General features: G+C 34.0%; 2 protein-coding genes and 1 pseudogene across 2 annotated transcripts; all 3 read left to right on the top strand.

Annotated features, from left to right (window-relative positions):
• Window positions 1-1,283: 1,283 nt before the first annotated feature.
• On the top strand, window positions 1,284-6,934 carry LOC132911384 (UDP-glycosyltransferase UGT5-like). Its single transcript, XM_060968008.1, has 5 exons — window positions 1,284-1,835; window positions 3,663-4,030; window positions 4,395-4,614; window positions 4,703-4,922; window positions 5,339-6,934. Exons 1-5 carry the CDS (start codon window positions 1,355-1,357, stop codon window positions 5,625-5,627), a joined length of 1,578 nt encoding a protein of 525 aa, XP_060823991.1. The 5' UTR covers window positions 1,284-1,354; the 3' UTR covers window positions 5,628-6,934.
• A 1,444-nt stretch (window positions 6,935-8,378) lies between these two features.
• Window positions 8,379-12,954, top strand: LOC132911365 (UDP-glucosyltransferase 2-like). Its single transcript, XM_060967986.1, has 5 exons — window positions 8,379-8,886; window positions 10,656-11,023; window positions 11,358-11,577; window positions 11,666-11,885; window positions 12,305-12,954. The coding sequence occupies exons 1-5, from the start codon at window positions 8,406-8,408 to the stop codon at window positions 12,591-12,593; spliced, it is 1,578 nt and encodes a 525-aa protein (XP_060823969.1). The 5' UTR covers window positions 8,379-8,405; the 3' UTR covers window positions 12,594-12,954.
• A 1,377-nt stretch (window positions 12,955-14,331) lies between these two features.
• On the top strand, window positions 14,332-19,014 carry LOC132911395 (UDP-glycosyltransferase UGT5-like; annotated as a pseudogene).
• Window positions 19,015-19,424: the final 410 nt, after the last annotated feature.

Raw genomic sequence — 19,424 nt, 5'->3', positions numbered from 1 at the left:
TTATTCGTGCTTTGTGGACTGGGAACTGGGACTGGAATATTTTGGGAATGTTCATTATGGATTATCGGTCTGCTTCGTACATTTTGCTTCACTTTCGACGGAGGGTAGTCACTTGTACTGTGAACTACACTAGGCACTAGATACACACGTGTTCACACTTCCGCAGTCGGCGGCTGAATGAATTCTGTTTGGAAATAATCATACATGTATTCGTATTATCGATTGTAAACGATACTTTACAAATCCCTTAAATTCTGCGTTTTATCATTAAATACAAACGGAAATTTTACAAATAGTGAACCATGCATTAAATTGTTTCTGACATGAAATATTGACAAATTATTACGTCGAGTAACACTCTGCTCCACCGGATCACATACCGCGGGCAGGCTGGCGACCAAAAATCCGTACATTGTTGCGTGTCGCCTTCAATGTCGTGTTTCTAACCGTCGCCAACGGTCCGCCAGCGTTGTAAATCAATACAATGTATCGACGAGCGTACGGTTGCCGTCTGGCCGCGAGTTCCAGAGACTTCGATGGAGATCTGTTTAATTTTATGAATAAATCGGCCTTCGTGTTCACTGGCGCGTGTGGTGGCGTGATCCTAGGGTGGTGACAAAAGAATCGATCCAAGAGAGTCAGTCTCCATCAAGCATTCTAACTGATCAGTCGCATTTAAACAGTCAAACTCATCAGTCGCAGTCAAAAACCTTAACCGTACGATCGCATACAAATCAGTCGTATTTTACAAGGTCTCACTCGAACATTCTATCCGTAACTTCCTATACGATTAGAACCAATACTTTATGTACAAGTTGTAAGTGATAATCTGATATAAATATCTGAATATATATATTCTACTACTGTAGAATACAATTGCATTCATTGAACCACCCCGGTTATCTTAATCGAAACACGGGGAGCGACCATTTCGCGGCGTCGATTTGCTGAATCGTAGCGAGAATTTACGCCTCTCGCTGACGCAATCCCTCAAGACCCCGTCTCTCCGCGAACGGTCGTGACACAAATATATCGTATAATATATAATATACTAAATAAATATACTATAAAAAAGCGCAACTAAATAATCACTGCTGATATCTATATAATATGATTCATATCAAGCAGTAAGATATACGAGGAAAAAATATATCCATCGCGCACACATACATTACCATTGCACAAAATACCTAACAGTCGTATAGGACGGTATTTCAGCGATAACGGACACTATTTTTAAATCGCAACATATACCGATATCGTATCATCATTACATAGATTATGTAAATTGGAGACGTCCTTTTTAGTAGACCCATAACCGCGACATGCTTCTGTTCGTCTCGACACGAGGAATATGAAGCATCACCTGTCTAGTCTGTTATTCGTTCTGTGCGTCTTGTACATCGCGAAGCAGTCGGAATGTTACAAGATTCTAGCCATCGTCCCGACACCATCTTACAGTCATCAAATACCATTCCGTCCATTATGGCTGGAACTACACAAACGGGGTCACGAAGTTGTGCTGGCCACAGCGAATCCTATACCAAATATCAGATCACCGAATTTTACGCAAATCGATCTTAGCCAAATTTACGGAGTCGTACAGAGTTTAGATTATGTTCAAATGCGATTTGAGGGAACACGCTGGCTGCAAGCCGTGCAAGAAAAAATGTTGCCTCTAGTCGGAGTTGCTGCGGAAATGGTGCTTAATTCTACAGAACTTCGGAAGCTGTACGCTCCAGAGAGCAACGCAACCTTCGATGTCTATTTGACGGAATTCCTCTACGTGCCCGCCATTTACGCATTGGCACATCGATTCAATGTTCCCATGATAGGTATGACTTTAACAATTATATTGATATTTATTAGCTTTGTTACCTTTATTTCGTTGTGAAAGTCAGGAATAGATAAGGTGATGCACGTAACACGTACAGTGTAATATTTTTCGACGTAGAATATTCGAAATAATCGACATATATAAAAATAGCTCCAAACGGCCGTCATATGTGTTGTACGCATATTCCTACAAAAGAACGAATCGTGTCAAACCATGTTTCTGAAACTATCCAAGTTCTATTTGAAACATTCATAATTGAAATTGAACTGCATTTGATTACATGGTAACAGCTTTAATGAAAAATCATGCATTAAGACTATAACAGAACTAAAGTATAGTACAAAACGAGTATTATTCGAATAAGTATGGGCGTTATTGTATGCAGCCTACCATTTAAATTGGACTTGGCATATACACATATAGATTTTCTCTGACAGCATGAGGAGCTAGTAATAAAACACGTTGAAAAAACATACCTCTAAACGGTTGAAACCTCAAACACACGTTCGCAATACTAAGCGTTGTCCATTTAAGAGCTGAACGCCAGAGCGTCACCGAGACAGCTTCGATCTATTCGCAACTATAACTTATTTTGCACAAGAACCGAAATTTACTAAAAAAGAAATGGTAACAATAGTATCGTGATCTACTCGATGAGCGGGAAGATGATAGAAAAAGAAAGAGAAGGTACTGCGTACATAAAGGCTTGAAATCGAGAAGGAACGAAATTGTATTTCATAAACGACAGATATAAACAGCTAATTAGGAACGAATAAAAATACTATCAATACTTTCCAATGTCAACGGTCCAATGTCAGATACTATTTAGAAGGATAAACAATGTTATACGGAAACGAAATATAAAATTTATAGGAGCGATAACGCCCATAAAAAAACTGAGACTGCTTAATGTAAATGCAAGACCATATAATTTTCTATACAATATTTATAATTATATATAAAAAAATTAAATGTATAAAATTAAATCAACTGAACTAACTGTAAAAATTGAAACCACTTGAATTAATAGCTTGAGAAGTTGAAATAATTAAAATACGTACGTAAAACATTTTAGTTATTCTCAAGGTGATAAGGAGGAATATTGATGTTGTCGTTTTATGCTTGAATGGATGAATTTCGATAAGAATACATGCAAATGAGGTGTACATATCGATGGCTATTTAATGCAATTCACATTCGTTGTTCCGAAGGCGGCAGCCTTCCACCGTACACGCTTCATGTTTATAAAAAATCTCACTTTAACTTGTTAACCATGTCATCCCTTACCCAAAAATTTTTTAAATTGTGAACTCAAAATTTAATGGTGAAAAGAAATCTATTTCAATTACGTCTGTTTCAGTGCTTGTACGTATATGATACAATTTAGTTTTAACAAAAATAAAACTACATGCAAAAAATAAAGGATATGCAAATAGGGAAAATACATTATTATTAGTGAATTATTTATTTTTTCTGGCTAAAAATTAGCGTGCAATAAATCAATCAGATTCGTAACAGTTTGGATAGCATAAATCCTTTATTTATAGATCTATATTTTAATACGTGGATCCATTTATATCAAAAATCAAGCGTATCATATATTCTACAAATAGAAGAAATAAAATTATCGTACTTGAAATTAACATCCCTTTATCAATTTTTAATGTAATCATTACAGAAAGGTTTAGATAATTATTGATAAGATTAGTAGATTGAGATCAAGATTAGTAGATTGAGATCAAGATTAGTAGGTTAAGAGCAAGATTAATAGGTTAAGATCAAGGTTAATTAAGATTAACCTTCATTACATTTTGCATGACCGTAGGGTTAAGTTCATTTGGGTTATTTGCAATCAACGAACACGCACTTGGTGGATTGGTTTTCCCTTCTCACGAGTACACGTGGGAAATGGAAGAGAACACGGGCACGAATCTACCATTCTTCAAGAGACTGAGCAATTTCGTGAACATGTGGCATAATTTGTACTACTACTACAACGAGATCCTCCCTCACCAACAGAAAGTTGCCGAGAAATATCTTGGGCCTCTACCATCTATGCTAGACGTATTAAAGAACGTTAGCTTGCTTTTCATCAATCAAGCCGACGTTATGACACCGGCTCGCCCGAAACTCGCGAACGTAATTACGTTTACATCCGCCCACATAGAAAAGGAGCTGACAGCTCTGCCTAAGGCAAGGTTTATCCAATAACATAAGATGATTGATTTATTTATTAAATATGGAATTATCTGGCACAAATACAATTTTATTACTTCTATGTTGAGTAGAATCATAAATTATAGGGAAGGTGATAGCAAAATTCTAGTTTACGACTGAATGATAACTTGGTTAATTGCAAGAGGGGTCCCACTTCTTCTAGAATTATCGATGATTTTCAACTGTTAATTAAGTTATACATTTTACTAAACAAGCATTACAAAGCTCCTGAATAATAATATCACTAATTTCTTTTTACTTATTATTTTTGATGTAACACAATATTTACACATTCTTTACACACACGAGTGATTCAATGAGGAGGTTATTTTGGTCACAGGACTTACAAACATTTCTGGATGACGCCACAAATGGATTTATCTACTTTAGTCTTGGTAATAATGCAAGAAGTGCAAGTTTGCCACTGGAGACCCGACGCCTGTTCTGGGACGTGTTCGCCAAGTTGCCTTATAGAGTTATCTGGAAATTCGAGGAGGATTTCCCCCCGAAACCTGATAATGTTTACATCGGAAAATGGCTACCACAACAAACCATTCTGGGTATGATCTTATTCTCAATAAAATATTTATACATCGCAGATATTATTCCTCCATGAAAAATAATTTAACGAATCATATTAATTCCCAGCTCATCCCAACATTAAATTGTTCATTTATCAAGGAGGTCGGCAGAGCAGCGAAGAGACCATCCACTACGGGGTACCAGTTCTTGGTTTTGCGATTTTCGGCGATCAATATTATCAAGTAGCCAGAATGGAAGCTCTGGGTATTGGAAAATTTTTGGAAATTACAACCCTTAAGAAGAATGAACTTGAAAATGCTATTATAGAGCTTATAACTAACAAAAAGTAAGTATACACTGACTTCCTGTTATAATTGTACTATTTGTAAGAGTTTAACACTAGAACTACCTAATCCGTGAAAATGACGGACGAGTTGTAGAGTATTCGTTTTTGTAATCACACGATTCTTTTGGAAAAATTTGTTTGGATCCCAACCAATCAGAATTTTTGGAATAAGGTTTTCTGTGTTCTAAAGTATTATTACTATAAGTTGGTCGAGATTGTAGATTTATCTGAACAAAGAAAGGAAAGCAATCAAGTCATTTTCATATCAAAAGTATTCAAATTGAAATATAATTAGTGCAATGAAACTTTTAAATCCTTCAGCTATGATTATTTTAATTAATCTTTCAATGATAATGATCAATGATAATGTATTATGTGATGTGAGTTTCGATTGAACTTAGCATGCTTGTTTTCAGGTACAAAGAAAGGATACATTATATCCGAAATGTCGTACAGGATACACCGTACGATCCGGTAGAGAATCTCGCTTGGTGGACGGAGTACGTGATACGAACGAAAGGCGCCCCTCATCTTCGCAGTAGTCTAGCTTTTCAGCCTTGGTATCAACGTTGCGATATAGACATTATAGCGTTCTTAACGATCACAATTTTCTTGATCGCTTCTACTACCTTTCATTTAATTGCCAAGATTGTCGTCTACATTCATAAGCAAATCAAATCAACTGAAAAGCGAAAGATAAGCTAAGTATTTATGGTACAGTTAATCAAAGAGAAGTACTTCTATTACAATTCAGTCCAAGTAACGCAACTGTTTAACATCTCATTTCAACGAATGAATTTTATCTAGTATCGTTAATGAAATGATCATCCCGCGTTTTGGCACGCTAACGATTCTGGCACGGAGAAACTTGCAAATAAAAGAAAGATTTGATTAATATTAAAATCTCATTTATACATTGTTGATCTCATGATTGAGATTTTTTGAGGAATCGTCAAGTTTACTCTAAATTGTTATCATCAATTAGGAAAAAATAACATTGAAAACATAGGTATGTCGAAGTAAAGTATTGATATTACATATGTCTGTTGCGTTCCTGAAGTGATTTCGTTTGTTTCCGAATTTGTTGTTTTTAACTGTAGCGTGTCTTCTGTTATTAGGAACGGAACGAAAGACTTTAAACCTTATGTTATAAGGGATCAATCAGTATTGTTGGCAATATGTTAATCATATGATCAAATAGCTCTTGTTATTCGCGAACATGTTGCAACTTAGTCAATAAAAGTCTCCGCATCGTGCACCTGTTTATGATGAATGATATTATAATTTTAAAAAATGGAAGGCATAATGTAGTTATTCGAAGTAAATCCTTTTTAACTGATACAAAATTATGTGGTAAAAATCGTAAAATCAAAGATAAATAGAATAATAATTAAAGTACATCCATTTAGGAAAACAATTATCTTTAGAAACCCTATTACACTTCTTATTTCTATCGCAGTATTCTGACACTGTACGTGCGAATTACAGACTTTAACGTAGTGTTATGTACATAGAGATAAAAAAGTGATGTTACGTAAGCGCATATTGCTTTAGGCTTTGTTAGAAAATTATAATAAAAATATAAAATATAGAATTAAATTTATTACTCTGCGAAGTGCTTGTGTCATTTTAGTTTCTGTGATATATTTTGTGGCACGTTTTTCTGTTAAAGAACTTGTGTTAATTATCCTTTCCATCAATTTTAGAAATTCCAGTTACAAAAACCGTCAAAGAGACAAACATTCGTTGAAGTACGTCCGCGACATTTCCAGATCAAATTGACAATTCATTATTACAGTACAGTTTTCAAATCTCGAATGGTAAAACTGATCACACAGATACATAAAAATGTCTCATCTATTTCTGCTTTAATTTATAACACATCTTTGTAATGGGTATATCTTATAGCAAACATTTCTGTTACGCACAAATATACTGCACGTTTTATTATATATGAAATTTGTACAATTACTATGAATTTCTAATAAATATCGTAATTTTTATACCAGCAAGTGATTCTTGTCATAATTTACCTAAGCTAATTATTAATTATTATAGTAGTCCTTTACCTCGTACCAAATAATCGGGTTTCTTATCCTTATAATTATTCTTATCAGACCTTTCATTTAGTGACAAATGATCCTTGTCAAGCATTTTATTTTCCTGTCAAATACTTGTTAGCTTGTCGTTCAGATGGCAAATAATCTTCGATGTTACGTCTCTCTAGCCTGCTATTTTGAACAGTTTCTCTTACAGTAACAGAAAGTATGTACCTGATAAGAATTTTGTAGTATTGCTACAAGTGTTTAGCAAAGCTTCGAACGATTTATATTCACAGAATATCGTCACATCCTATTCATAAAACATTGATAAAATATCGTTATAAGAAATATGGAAGCAAAAGTCCAGTCACTAATTAAAATATTTTTCATATTTAATTTTTACGTGTTAAAATTGGTATGTATATAAATAGTCTTAGAAAGAGAAGCGATCCATTATGTTCGGTTATGAGCGTTTATGATAAAAATGAGCGTGCATTAAAGCCTGTTTCATATGAAGCTCTACGTTTGGATTTATAACATCACTATAACAGTAGCCTGCCTCGTCAATCTAAAAGAGTAACTTGGTAATAGAATACAGCTGTATATTTCTAATAAACATTCTCATGATGTCTATTATTTGCTGATTTGATCCTTTCGTGTAACAATTGATTTCTGTCATCCCCACTTGATCGATAAAATGCTATTAAATATTAGAACACGAGTGTGTTATATGATCCCAACATAGTGGCGCAAAGTTACATTGCGTCACATTGTGATAAAGACTTTATGCATTTGATATTTTATCTGGCTACTACGTTTGTATGGTATACAAGTATTTATCGTCATATTTATCATGTGTTCTAATTTTTCTGAACCGTGTTCTACTTTTTATACGAAAAGTGAGTGAGAAATGGCGGAAGCTACAGGAAGCAAAATGATAACATTTTCTACGATTACTTTTGGAAATAGTCATATACATATTTGTATTATCGACTGTAAACGATACTTTACAAATCCCTTAGCTTCTGCCTTTTATCATTATATACAAATAGAAATTTTACAAATGGCGAACCATGCATTAAATTGTTTCCGACAAGGAATATTGACAAATATATCGTATAATATATAATATACTGAATAAATATACTACAAAAAAGCGCAATTAAATAATCACTGCCAATATCTATACGATATAATTCATAAGAAACATTAAGATATACGCCGAAACAACATATACATCGCGCACACATACATTACCATTACACAATACTTAACAGTAAAGGTGGTATGGAACAGTAATTCAGCGATAACTCAAACGATTATAAAATACCGATATCGTATCATCACTACATGGATTATGTAAAATGACGATAACTTCCAGACGTCCTTTTTAGTAGACTCATTAGCGCGACCTGCTTCTGTTCGTCTCGACACGAGCAATATGAAGCACCACCTTTGTAGTCTGTTGTTCGTTCTGTGCGTCTCGTACATCGCGAAGCAGTCCGAATGTTACAAGATTCTAGCCATAAATCCCTCACCCTCCTACAGTCATCAAATACCCTACCGACGATTATGGCTGGAACTACACAAACGGGGTCACGAAATTGTGCTAGTCACGTCGGATTCTACACCATATATCAAATCACCGAATTTTACGCAAATCGATATTAGCCAATCTTACGGAATCATAAAGACTGTGGATTTAGTTCGAATACGATTTGAAGGAAAAAGCTGGTTGCATTTCGTGGAAGAAAAAATGTTGCCTATAGTCGATGTTTTTGCGGAGACGGTGCTCAATTCCACAGAAGTACGGCAGCTGTATGCTCCAGAGAGCAATGCAACGTTCGATGTCTACTTGACGGAATTGCTCTTCGCGCCCGCCACTTACGCATTGGCACATCGATTTAATGTTCCTATAATAGGTATGACTTTAACAATTATATTTATATTTATTAGCATTATTACTTTTATTTCATTTTGAAAATCAGAAATATATAGTGTGAAGCACGTAGCACGTACAGTCCAATATTGTTCGACGTAGAGTATTCAGAAGAATGGACATATGTAAAAATATCTCCAACCGGGCTTCATATGTCTTCTATGCATGCTCGTACAAAAGAATTAATAATATGGAATCATGTTTCCGATACCATGCAAGTTCTACCTAGGACATTCTTTATTGATATTGAACTGGTTTTGGTTACTCGGTAATAATTTTAATAAAAAAAAATCATGCATTAAGAGTATAATAGAAATAAAGTATAGTACAAAACTAGTATCATTCGAATAAGTACGGGAGTTATTGTATGCAACCTACCATTTAAATTGGACTTGGCATATACACATATAGATTTTCTATGACAGCATGAGGAGCTAGTAATAGAACACGTTGAAAACACATACTTCTAAACGGTTGAAACCTCAAACACACGTTCGCAATATTAAGCGTTGTCCATTTAAGAGCTGAACGCCAGAGCGTCACCGAGACAGCTTCGATCTATTCGCAACTATGACTCATTTTGCACAAGAACCGAAATTTACTAAAAAAGAAATGGTTACAATAGTATCGTGACCTACTCGATGAGCAGGAAGATGATAGAAAAAGAAAGAGAAGGTACTGCGTACATAAAGGCTTGAAATCGAGAAGGAACGAAAGTGAATTTCACAAACTACAGATATAAACAGCGAATAAGCTAACGAATAAAAATACCATCAATTTTTGCCAATCTCAACGACCCAATGTTAGATGCTAGTTAGAAAAATTAGAAATGTTATACGGAAACGAAATACAAAATTTATAGGAGCGATAACGCCCATAGAAAAACTGACAGACTGCTTAAAGTAACTGCAAGACCATAAAATTTTATATAAAATATTTATGATTATATATAAAAAAACTAAATGTATAAAATTAAATCAACTGAACTAACTGTAAAAACTGAAACCACTTGAATTAATATTTTGAGAGTTTGAAATAATTAGACTACGTAAGTCAAGCATTTTAGTTATTCTCAAGGTGGTAAGGAGGAACATGTATGATGTGCTGTTTTTGTCAAGTTCTTCAATGAATATATTACGATAAGAATACATGTAAATGAGATGGATATATCGGTGTAAATTTTATGCAACTCACACGTTGCGTTGTTACTAAGGCGATGGCCTTCCACCGTACACGCTTCATGTTTATAGAAAATCGCATTTTAACTTGTTAATTGTGTCATCTCTTACCCAAAAATTTCTTAAATTGTGAACTCAAAATTTAATGGCGAAAAGAAATCTATTTCAGTTACGTCTGTTTCAGTGCTTGTACATGTATGATACAATTTAGTTTTAACAAAAATAAAACTATATGCAAAAAATAAAGGATATCTAAATAGGGAAAATAGAGTACTATTAGATAATTATTTATTTTTTCCGGTTAATAAATTAGCGTGCAATAAATCAATCAGATTCGTAACAGTTTGGATAGAATGTGTCCTTTATTTATACATCTATATTTTAATACGTGGGCCCATTTATATTAAAAATCAAGCTTATCATATACTCTACACATAGAAGAAATAAAATCATCATACTTGAAATTAACATCCCTTTATCAATTTTTAATTTAATCATTATAGAAATGTTTAGATAAGCATTGATTAGATTAATTGATTATGATCAACCATCATTAAATTTTGCATGATCGTAGGGTTAAGTTCATTAGGGTTGATTGCCATTAACGAACACGCTCTTGGTGGATTGGTTCTGCCTTCTCACGAGTACACGTGGGAAATGCAAGACAACACGGGCACGAATCTACCGTTCTTGAAGAGACTGCGCAATTTCGTCAACATGTTGCACAACTTATACTACTACTACTATAAGCTCTTTCCTCAACAACAGAAAGTGGCCGAGAAATATTTGGGGCCTCTACCACCAATACTAGACGTTTTAAAAAACGTTAGCATGCTTTTCGTCAATCAGGCCGACGTTATGACACCGGCTCGACCGAAACTTGCGAACGTAATCACGTTTTCATCCACCCACATAGAAAAAAAGCCGAAACCTCTGCCTAAGGTAGGGTTTATACAATGACAAAATGATTTATTTATTTATTAAATACGGATTTATTTGGCACAAATAGAATTTTATTACTTTTATGTTTAGTAGAATCATAAATTATAGGATGGGATATTATTATATTAATAATAAGGTGATAGTAATATTGTAGTTTGAGACTGAATGATAACTTGGGTAATTTGCAGAAGCGGTATGTTGCAAATTTTTCTAAACAAGGATTACAAAGCATCTGAACAATAATATCATTAATTTTTTTTTAGTTATTATAACATAATTTTTACATTTTTACGCACACGTGTCTCTCGATTAGAATGTTTTTTTTTGGTCACAGGACTTACAAGCATTTCTGGATGACGCCACAAATGGATTCATCTACTTTAGTCTTGGTAGTAACGCAAGAAGTGCAAGTATACCACTGGAGATCCGACGCATGTTCTGCGACGTGTTTGCCAAGTTACCTTATAGAGTTGTCTGGAAATTCGAGGAGGATTTGCCCGGGAAACCTGATAATGTTTACATAGGGAAATGGCTACCACAACAAACCATTCTCGGTATGATCTTATTCTCAATAAAATATTTATACATCGCAGATACTATTCCTCGATGAAAAATGATCTAACGAATCATATTAACCCGCAGCTCATCCGAACATTAAGCTGTTCATTTCTCAAGGAGGCCTGCAGAGCAGCGAGGAGACCATCCACTACGAAGTACCAGTTCTTGGTTTACCAGTTTGGGCCGATCAATATTATCAGGTAGCCAGAATGGAAGCTGTGGGTATTGGAAAATGTTTGGAAATTACAACCCTTAAGAAGGATGAACTTGAAAATGCTATTACAGAGCTTATAACTAACAAAAAGTAAGTATAAACTGACTTCCTGTTATAATTGTGCTATTTTTAAGAGTTTAACACTAGAACTATCTAATCTGTGAAAATGACGGACGAGTTTCAGAATATTCGTTTTTGTAATCACACGATTCTTTTGGAAAAATTTGTTTGGATCCCAACCAATCAGAATTTTTGGAATAAAGTTTTCTGTGTTCTAAAGTATTATTACTATAAGTTGGTCGACATTGTAGATTTATCTGAATAAAGAAAGGATAGCAATCAAGTCATTTTCATGTCGAAAGTATTCAAATTAAAATATAATTAGTGGAATGAAATTTTTAAATCCTTTTAGCTACTAAATTACTCTAGTAAATTTTTCAATGATATTGATCGATGATAATGTACTATGTGATGTGAGTTTCGATTGAATTTAGTATGCTTGTTTTCAGGTACAAAGAAAGGATACATTACATCCGAAATGCCGTTGAAGATACACCGTACGATCAGGTGGAGAATCTCGCTTGGTGGACGGAGTACGTGATACGAACGAAAGGCGCCCCTCATCTTCGCAGTAGTCTAGCTTTTCAGCCTTGGTATCAACGTTGCGATATCGACATTATAGCGTTCTTAACGATCACAATTTTCTTGATCGCTTCTACTACCTTTTATTTAATTGCCAAGATTATCGTCTACGTTTATAAGACAAGCAAATCAACTGAAAAGCAAAAGATAAGCTAAGTATTTATAGTACAGTTAAACAAAGAGAAGTATTTATGGCACAATTCAGTCCAAGTGACGCAAATGTTTAACATCTCATTTCAACAGAAATCTTTCAAAAATAAAATCTTTCAAATATAAAAAGACGTTCGAATAAAATTGAAATCCTATTTATTCATTGTTAATCTCTTGATTGAGATTTTTTTTCGAAGCGTCAAGTTTATTCCGAATTATTATCAATCGATGATAATATTGCTTTTCACTTGGTGAATGAGGTAACGCAAGGAGAAATTACGTTGAAACCATGGGTATGTCAAAGTATCGATATACATAAAAATCGATGATGTTATGTAGTTATTCGAAATAAATTCTTTATATTATAGTACATCTTTATATTGAGTATATCTTATAGCAAACATTTCTGTTACGCACAAATATACGGCACGTTTTATTATATATGAAATTGTAACAATTATTATGAGTTTCTAATACATATTATTTTTATCCCAATAAGTGATACTTGCCATAATTTATCTTACGAGCTAATTATTATAGTCACCCTTTACTTGCTACCAAATAACCGGGCTACTTATCCTTATAATTATTCTTATCAGACCTTTCATTTAGTGACAAATGATCTTTGCCAAGCACTTCATTTTACTGGCAAATACTTGTCAGCTTGTCGTTCAGATGGCTAATAATCTTTGATGTTATATCTCTCTAGCCTGCTAGTTCGAACAATTTCTCTTATAGTAACAAACGATATGTACCTGAAAAGAATTTTGTAGCATTATTACAAGTATTTAGCAAAGCTTCGAACGATTTATATTCACACGATATCTTCACATCCTATTCATAAAACATTGATAAAGTATCGTTATAAAAAATATAGAAGCAAAATTCCACTCTGTAATTAAAATATTGCTCATAATTAATTTTTGCGTATTAAAATTAATATGTATAGAAATATTCTCAAAAAGAGAAGCGATCCATTATGTTCGGTTATGAGCGTTTATTTTCTAGTTTTTCTATTTTTCATAGTATCTATAGTTTTATTTTACGTCGCAGTGTAGTTTGCTCACAAGGAGTGTAAGCAGTGATGGCAAGCTTTTAAATTGCTCTGATTGTTGTTCGATTAATTTTTCGAGCCTATCGAGGTTATTCGTGCTTTGTGGACTGGGAACTGGGACTGGAATATTTTGGGAATGTTCATTATGGATTATTGGTCTGCTTCGTACATTTTGCTTCACTTTCGACGGAGGGTAGTTACTTGTACTGTGAACTACACTAGGCACTAGATACACACGTGTTCACACTTCCGCAGTCGGCGGCTGAATGAATTCTGTTTGGAAATAGTCATACATATATTCGTATTATCGATTGTAAACGATACTTTACAAATCCCTTAGCTTCTGCCTTTTATCATTATATACAAACAGAAATTTTACAAATGGGGAACCATTCATTAAATTGTTTTCGCCAAGGAATATTGACAAATATATCGTATAATATATAATATACTGAATAAATATACTATAAAATAGCGCAATTAAATAATCACTGCTGATATCTATATGATATGATTCATAAGAAACATTAAGATATACGCCGAAACAACATATACATCGCGCACACATTCATTACCATTGCACACAATACTTAACAATGGTATAGGATGGTATTTCAGCGATAACGGATACTATTTTAAAATCGCAACATATACCGACATCGTATTATCGTTACATAGGTCGTGTAAAGTGACGATAACTTGGAGACGTCCTTTTTAGTAGACCCATAACCGCGATCTGCTTCTATTCGTCTCGACACGAGCAATATGAAGCATCACCTTTGTAGTCTGTTGTTCGTTCTGTGCGTCTCGTACATCGCGAAGCAGACCGAATGTTACAAGATTCTAGCCATCGTCCCAACACCACCTTACAGTCATCAAATACCGTACCGACGATTGTGGCTGGAACTACACAAAAGAGCACACGAAGTTGTGCTAATCACGACAGATCCTATATCAAATATCAAATCACCGAATTTTACGCAAATCGATATTAGCCAATCTTACGGAATCATGAAGACTTTGGATTTAGTTCGAATACGATTTGAAGGAAAAAGCTGTTTGCAAGTCGTGGAAGAAAAAATGTTGCCTGTAGTCGATGTTTTTGCGGAGACGGTGCTCAATTCTACAGAACTGCGGAAGAGAGCAACGCAACGTTCGATGTCTATTTGACGGAATTCCTCTTCGCGCCCGCCACTTACGCATTGGCACATCGATTCAATGATCCTATAATAGGTATGACTTTAACAATTATATTTATATTTATTAGCATTGTTACTTTTATTTCGTATTGAAAATATAGGAATATATAGTGTGAAGCACGTAGCACGTACAGTCTAATATTTTTCGATGTAGAGTATTCAGAAGAATGGACATATGTAAAAATATTTCCAACCGGGTTTCATATGTCTTCTATGCATGCTCGTACAAAAGAACTAATAATATCGAATCATGTTTCCGAAACCATGCAAGTTCTACCTAGGACATTATTTATTGATATTGAACTGGTTTTGGTTACTCTGTAATAATTTTAATAAAAAAAATCATGCATTAAGAGTATTATAGAAATAAAGTATAGTACAAAACTAGTATCATTCGAATAAGTACGGGAGTTATTGTATGCAACCTACCATTTAAATTGGACTTGGCATATACACATATAGATTTTCTATGACAGCATGAGGAGCTAGTAATAGAACACGTTGAAAACACATACCTCTAAACGGTTGAAACCTCAAACACACGTTCGCAATATTAAGCGTTGTCCATTTAAGAGCTGAACGCCAGAGCGTCACCGAGACAGCTTCGATCTATTCGCAACTTTGACTCATTTTGCACAAGAACCGAAATTTACTAAAAAAGAAATGGTTACAATAATTTCGAGACCCTCTCGATGAGTAGGAAGATAATAGAAAAAGGAGGAGAAGGTACTGGGTTCATAGAAGCTTGAAATCATGAAATGAAGAAAGCGTATTTCATAAACGACAGATATAAACAGCTAATTAGGAACGAATAAAAATACTATCAATACTTTCCAATGTCAACGGTCCAATGTCAGATACTATTTAGAAGGATAAAAAATGTTATACGGAAACGAAATACAAAAGTTATGGAAGCGATAACGTCCATAGCAAAACTGACAGATTACTTAACGTAAATGCAAGACCATAAAGTTTTATATACAATATTATAGATTAAATGCATAAAATTAAATCAAATTGAAATCACTTGAATTAATAGTTTGAGAAATTGAAATAATTAGACTACGTACGTAAAACATTTTAGTTATTCTCAAGGTGGTAAGGAGAAATATGTATGTTGTGCTATTTTTGTCAAGTGCTTCAATGATTGTATTTCCATAAGAATACATGTAAATGAAGTGGCTATATCGGTACATATTTTACGGACCTCAGACGTTGCATTGTTACGAAGGCGACACGCTTCATATTTATAGAAAATCTCATTTTAACTTGTTAACCGTGTCATCCCTTACCCAAAAATTTCTTGAATTGTGAGCTCAAAATTTAATGGTGAAAAGAAATCTATTTCAATTACGTCAGTTTCAGTGCTTGTACATATATGATACAATTTAGTTTTAACAAAATTAAAACTACATGCAAAAAATAAAGCATATCTAAATGGGGAAACTACAATATTTTTAGTGAATTATTTATTCTTTCCGGATAATAAATTAGCACGCAATAAATCAATTAGATTCGTAACAGTTTGGAGAGCATAATTTATTTATTTGTAGATTTCCTTTATTTTACTACGTGATTCTGTTTCTATTAAAAATCAAGCATATCATATATTCTACACATAGTTAAAAGAATTAAAATTATCCTACCTGAAATTAACATTTCTTTATTAATTTTTAATTTAATCATTATAGAAATGTTTAGATTGGAAGTAATTAGATTAATAGATCAAGATCAAAACCTACTACATTTTGCATGACTGTAGGGCTAAGTTCATTTGGGATGATTACCTTTAATGAACACGCTTTTGGTGGATTGGTTCTGTCTTCTTACGAGTACACGTGGGAAATGGAAGACAACACTGGTATGGATCTGCCGTTCGTGAAAAGACTGCGCAATTTCGTTAAAATGTGGCATAACGTATCTACATCTATTACAAGCTCATTCCTCTACAACAGAAATTGGCCGAGAAATATTTTCGGCCTGTGCCACCAATCCTGGACATGTTGAAGAACGTTAGCATGCTTTTCGTCAATCAGGCCGACGTTACGACACCGGCTCGATCGAAAATTGCGAACGTAATTACGTTTACATCCTCCCACATAGAAAAGAAGCTGACAGCTCTGCCTAAGGCAAGGTTTATACAATAACTTTAAATGATTTACTTGTGTATTTAATAAGGATTTATCAAGCACAAATTCAATTTTATTATTTGTGTGTTTAGTAAAATCATAAAGTGTATAGGAAGAAAAATAGCAAAAATTGTAGTTTGAGACTGAATGATAACTTGGGTAAATTGCGTGAGGGGTCCCACTTCTTCTAGAATTGTCGATAATTTTTAACTGTTAATTAAGTTATACATTTTGCTAAACAAGCATTACAAAGCTCCTGAACAATAATATCGCTAATTTCTATTTACTTATTATTTATGATGTAACACTATTTTTCACGTTTTTTTACACACACGTGCCTTTCGATTAGGATGTTTTTTTTCGGTTACAGGACTTACAAGCATTTCTGGATGACTCCACAAATGGATTCATCTACTTTACTCTTGGTAAGAACGCAAGAAGTGCAAGTTTACCACTGGAGACCCGACGCGTGCTCTGCGACGTGTTCGCCAAGTTGCCTTATAAAGTTGTCTGGAAATTCGAGGAGGATTTTCCCGGGAAACCTGATAATGTTTACATCGGAAAATTGCTCCCAAAACAAACTATTCTCGGTATGATTTTATTTTCTACGAAATATTTACACATCGCAGATACAATTCCTCGAAGAAAAATGATCTAACGAATCATATTAATTCGCAGCTCATCCGAACATTAAATTGTTCATTTATCAACGAGGCTTGCAGAGCAGCGAGGAGATCGTCCACTACGGAGTACCAGTTCTCGGTTACGCAATTTTGGCCGATCAAGATTTTCAAGTAGCCAGAATGGAAGCTCTGGGCATTGGAAAATATTTGGAAATTACAACCCTTAAGAAGGATGAACTTGAAAATGCTATTACAGAGCTCATAACTAACAAAAAGTAAGTATAAACTGACTTCCTGTTATAATTGTGCTATTTTTAAGAGTTTAACACTAGAACTACCTAATCTGTGAACATGACGGACGAGTTTCAGAATATTCGTTTTCGTAATCACACGATCCTTTTGGAAAAATTTGTTTGGATCCCAATCAATCAGAATTTTTGGAATAAAGTTTTCTGTGTTCTAAAGCATTATTACTATAAGTTGGTCGAGATTGTAGATTCATCTGAATAATGAAAGGCAAGCAATCGAGTCATTTTCATATTGAAAAGTATTCAAAATTGAAAAAGAATTAGAGGAATGAAATTTTTAAATCCTTTTAGCTATTAGATCATTTTAGTAAATCTTTCAATGATATTGGTCGATGATAATGTACTATTATGACTTTTGGTTGAACTTAGTATGCTTGTTTTCAGGTACAAATAAAGGATACTTTACATCCGAAATGTCGTTAAGGATACACCGCACGATTACGTGGAGAATCTCGCTTGGTGGACAGAGTACGTGATACGAACGAAAGGCGTCCCTCATCTTCGCAGTAGTCTAGCTTTTCAGCCTTGGTATCAACGTTGCGATATGGATGTTGTAGTGTTCTTAACGATCACAATTTTCTTGATCGCTTCTACTACCTTTTATTTAATTGCCAAGATTGTCGTCTACGTTTATAAGAGAATCAAATCAACTGAAAAGTAAAAGATAAGCTAAGTATTTATAGTACAGTTAATCAAGGAGAAGTATTTATGGCACAATTCAGTCCAAGTGACGCAGGTGTTTAACATCTCATTTCAATGAATGAATTTTATCTAGTTTCGTTAAGAAAATGATCATTCCGTTTTTATAATTGGCGAGTTACCCTCATCACAAGACTAACGATTCTGGTACGAAAAATCTTTCAAATATAAAAAGACGTTCGAATAAAATTGAAATCCCATTTATACATTGTTAGTCTCTTGACTGAGATTTTTTATCGAAGCGTCAAGTTTATTCCAAATTATTATCAATCCTTACAACATCGCTTTTCGCTCGGTGAATGAGATAGCGCAAGGAGAAATTATATTGAAATCTTAAGCATGTCAAAGTGTGGAGTGTCAAAGTATTTATATATATATATATATATATACATATATACATCTGTCTGTTGCATTCCTGAAGTTATTTCGTTTGTTTCCGAATTTATTGTTTTTAACAGTAACGCGTTGTCTGTTATCTGGAACGAAAACGAAATGCTTTAAACGTTATATTAGAAGGAAACAATCAGTATCGCTGGCAATATGTTTAATCATGCAATTATCAGATAGTCCCTGTTCTCCGCGAAGGTCTTTCAAGTTCTTCAATAAAAGTGTCCGCATAATGTGCCTTTGTATTATTATAAATCGTTTATATTATAATACATCTTTATAGTAAGCATATTTTGTTGTAAACATTTCTGTCACGCATAGATATCCAGCACGTTTTATTATATATGAAATTTTAATAAATGTCACATATTTCTAATCAATATCACAATTCTTATACCCGCGACTCATCCTTGCCATCATTTCCCTTACGAGTAATTA

This window comes from Bombus pascuorum, chromosome 1 (assembly GCF_905332965.1).
Source record: "Bombus pascuorum chromosome 1, iyBomPasc1.1, whole genome shotgun sequence".
In the NCBI taxonomy this organism is placed as follows: Eukaryota; Metazoa; Arthropoda; class Insecta; order Hymenoptera; family Apidae; genus Bombus; species Bombus pascuorum.
The sequence above is the reverse complement of the archived record's forward strand: the minus strand, read 5'-3'. Positions and strand labels throughout refer to the sequence as shown.